This window comes from Octodon degus, unplaced genomic scaffold (genome assembly GCF_000260255.1).
Source record: "Octodon degus isolate 3935 unplaced genomic scaffold, OctDeg1.0 scaffold00002, whole genome shotgun sequence".
Lineage (NCBI taxonomy): Eukaryota > Metazoa > Chordata > Mammalia > Rodentia > Octodontidae > Octodon > Octodon degus.
This window is the reverse complement of record NW_004524578.1, coordinates 25,424,576-25,428,105: the sequence shown is the minus strand read 5'-3', so window position 1 is coordinate 25,428,105 and position 3,530 is coordinate 25,424,576. Positions and strand designations below refer to the sequence as shown.

Here is a 3,530-nt window from a genome sequence, read left to right as displayed (position 1 = left end):
CTTTGTCTTTTTTTTTTTTTTGGCACTGGGAATGGAACTCAGGACCTCACACTGCCAGGCAGGCACTGTGCCACTGACCTGTATTAAAGTTTTAACATTCAAAGTTTGGGGAACACGTTCAAACCCTGGTATACTATTTCCTCATATCTGAAGATATTTCTGATTAATTTAATGTTATGTTACTGAAAAGTAGTGACAAATTTTTAACTGTGTTAATAGTTTCAGTACTCTGGATTGAACCAAAGGGCTTTACACTTAAGCTGCATACTCTGCTGTTTCCTAGTTTTTATTTTGAGACAGGTTTTCACTGAGTCGCTCAGGCTGAGCTTGAAGTTGTGATCTTCCTACTTCAGTCTCCCAGAGGGCTTGGATTACAGGCATGCACCATTGCACTGGTAGAAATATTTTTGTTTAATAAAAACTGAACTTTTAGGGGCCTGCCAGTTAGCTCAGTGCCTGCTTAGGCAGATGCATGGGCCGGGGTTCTCTCCCCAGCCTGCCGTGTGGGCCCCATCCCCAGGGCATGCTGAGACAGCGGTCATGATCCCAGCGCTAGGGAGGCTGAAAAACAGGAAGGATCACTATAAGTCTGATCTGTGTAGTGAGACCCAGTAGACCCTGTACTAATTACATTTAAAAAAAAAATTAAACTTGAGTAATAGTGTAATCAATGATCATTAGGAAATAATTTGCTGTAAGGTTCCCCTATGTTACTCCTGATAACGGATCACTTCCTATAATTGGGGAGCCATACAAACATCATGTGCTAACCCCCAGTGCAGTCTGGGCAAAGATGGTTTGTATCTAAGAAGATCACATGATTTTGAGGGCCGGGGAGATAGCTCAGTGGAATTAGCGCTTGCCAGGGCCTGAGTTCAATCCCCAGTTCCACAAAAAAAAAAAAAAAAAAAAAAAAATCACATGAAATGAATAAAAGGGGTGTAATTTGAAGTAATAGATGAAACACCTAGTTTTGTGATGTGTGTTTGCTGTGGATTATATAAAGTAATGGAATCGTTTTGATGTAATTTTGTAGGATGATTTTTCAGGATTGTCACCATATGAAAGGAAGAGACTGAAGAACATATCAGAAAATGCAAAATTTTTTGCTTCACTTCACTTGTCTGAGGTTTGTGTGAAGTTTCTCATTAAAATCAAGATACTGTTCTTTTTAGGTTAATAAAATATTTTACAATGTCAGTTCTGTACTTGTAAGGTAGCATACACATAATATATGTTCTGTATATTTTTTAGTCGGCTGCAAGGCTCCGTGACATGATCAAGAAGAGACAGCCTCCTAAAACCAAAAGGTAAATGTTTGGTTTACAATGGTTGCACTCTGTTATTTTGCTGAATTGTTTTATGATTTTACTTACGTATTTATTTATTTTAAAGGAGGTTTATTTGACTCATGTATCTTATAATTTTTAAAATTGATTTGGTGTGGTAAACCTTAGTATTGGATCATGAACTCTGTAATCTTAATTCTTACAGTCTATTAGAGGGATCACTATCCTTTAATAACTTTCTAATTCTCATTTTCACCAAAGAATATGGAGCAAATGGGCATGGTAGCACATGCCAATAATTTTAGTTATATAGGAAGTTGAGGCAGGATTACAAGTTTGAGGCCAGCTTGGGCAATTTAGTTGGTCACAAAATAAAAAAAGATGTGGGGTTGTAGCTCATTGATAAAGGGTTGGTGTCTCTTTCTTTCCCTTGCCCTCCCTCACTCTCTCTCCTTTCCTTTTGTTGTGTTGAAAATCAAAGCCAGGGCCTCACATATGTTAGACAAGTGCTTTACCACTGAGCTACGTTCTCTGTCTATATTTCTTTTTTTTTTGGTGTTTTGAGATAGGGCCTCACTCTGTAATTCTTTTTTTAAAATTTATATATTTGGGGCCGGGGAGATGGCTCAGTAGGATAAATGCTTGACTGGCAAATGCAGGGATCTGAGTTCAATCCCCAGTTCTGACAAAAACAAAAAACCAAATAAAATTTATATATTTGATACAGGGTCTTACTATGCAGCTTGCACTCATAGTGTTCCTCCTGTTTTCAGTCTCCCCTGAGCTGGGTTTATGGGTCTATGCCACCACACCTAGTCTCAGTGGCCAGTTGAGTGCACCTGGGGTGGGGCCTGCACTGCATGTGGTGTGGATAATTGAACCTGGTCCCTGCGCTTGCCTAAGCAGGTGCTTAGTCTGCTGAACTATCTTGCTGGCCCTCACTCTATAATTCTGCCTGGGCTTGAACTCATTATGCAACCCAGACTGGCCTTGAACTCCCTGTGATACTCCTGCCTCACCCTCCTGAGTGCTGGCATTATAGGCATGCACCACCATGTCTGACTGTATTTCTATCCTTTTTATAGCGGCATAACATTCTGTTAAATAATAATGGTGTAATTTGTTTTATATCTCATCTAATCATGCTGAACATTCAGGATTTAGGGTTGCTTTTTTTAGATTTTTTCATTGTAGTGAATGTGGTCATATATATGTATCAAAGTAATCAATGTATATGCCTTAATGTGTGACTATATGTGTGGCCCTATTTCTAGAAGTTGTCTCCTTAATATTGCTAAATTCATTTCATTATTTTATCAGTATAGCATAACATGATTTTTTGTCTATTCCTTTAGAAAAAAGCCTAATAAGAAAGAAAATGAGATTGGATGTAGACGGTCAATGCGGTTGCTAAAAGTCAATCCGTCAGGAGTCTCATTACCATCAAATCCAACACAGCCAGTATTAATAGAAGATGAAAATGTAAGAAAAAGTGCAAAGTACCAAAAAAATGTTTGCAGCTTGTAGTTTAGAGAACCTTGGTACACAATGACAGCATACTTACATAGGTGTATATTCATACATGTATGTATGTATGAATATGTATGGCATTTTAATTAACGTACATACTTTTAAGTTGACATAGTTATTTTCCATGTTTAGGGGGTGCAGTATGACATTTCTTTTTCTTTTCTTTTTTTTTTTTTTTTTTGCGGAACCAAGGATTGAACCCAGGACCTTACACTTGCCAGGGAAGCACTTATTCTACTGAGCCATCTCCCTGCCCCCAAGTGTGACATTTCAATACACGTATACAATATGTCACAATCAGATTTAGGGTAATTGATTCATCTATCACCTCAGGCATATTTCTTTGTGTTGGAAACATTAAAATCTTCTGTCAGCTGTTTTGAAATATGTAATTAGTTGTCATTGTTGTCTTACTGTGCTATAGAGCATAAGAAGTTACTCTGCAAATCCAGCTGTATGCCCTGTACCCATTACCGATGCTATGTCCTTCCCTTCTCTTTCCACACTGTTTTCAGGCTCCTTCTTTGAAGTCAGCTCTAGATTCCACATAGAAATGGGAAGATGCAATATTTGTCCTTTTTTTTTTTTTTTTTTGGTACGGGGGATTGAACTTGGGACCTTGTGCTTGCTGGGCAGGTATTTATGCCACTGAATTATCTTCCTGGCCCAATGTTTGTCTTTCTGTATCAGATTTATTTCAGTTAACACAGT

At 38.1% G+C, this 3,530-nt stretch overlaps 2 protein-coding genes across 2 annotated transcripts in view; one reads left to right on the top strand and one right to left on the bottom strand.

Annotated features, from left to right (window-relative positions):
- Positions 1-763, bottom strand: part of LOC105741542 (signal-transducing adaptor protein 1-like) — a 2,046-nt gene extending 1,283 nt beyond the window's left edge. The window contains exon 1 of the mRNA XM_012513668.2: positions 755-763. Coding sequence (XP_012369122.1) covers positions 755-763 — 9 coding nt within the window. The remainder of the gene's footprint in view (positions 1-754) is intronic.
- Wdr76 (WD repeat domain 76) overlaps positions 1-3,530 on the top strand; it is a 54,024-nt gene that overhangs the window by 5,106 nt on the left and 45,388 nt on the right. The window contains exons 3-5 of the mRNA XM_004623496.2: positions 1,037-1,129; positions 1,255-1,310; positions 2,645-2,771. Of these exons, the coding sequence (XP_004623553.2) occupies positions 1,037-1,129; positions 1,255-1,310; positions 2,645-2,771 (276 nt within the window). The remainder of the gene's footprint in view (positions 1-1,036; positions 1,130-1,254; positions 1,311-2,644; positions 2,772-3,530) is intronic.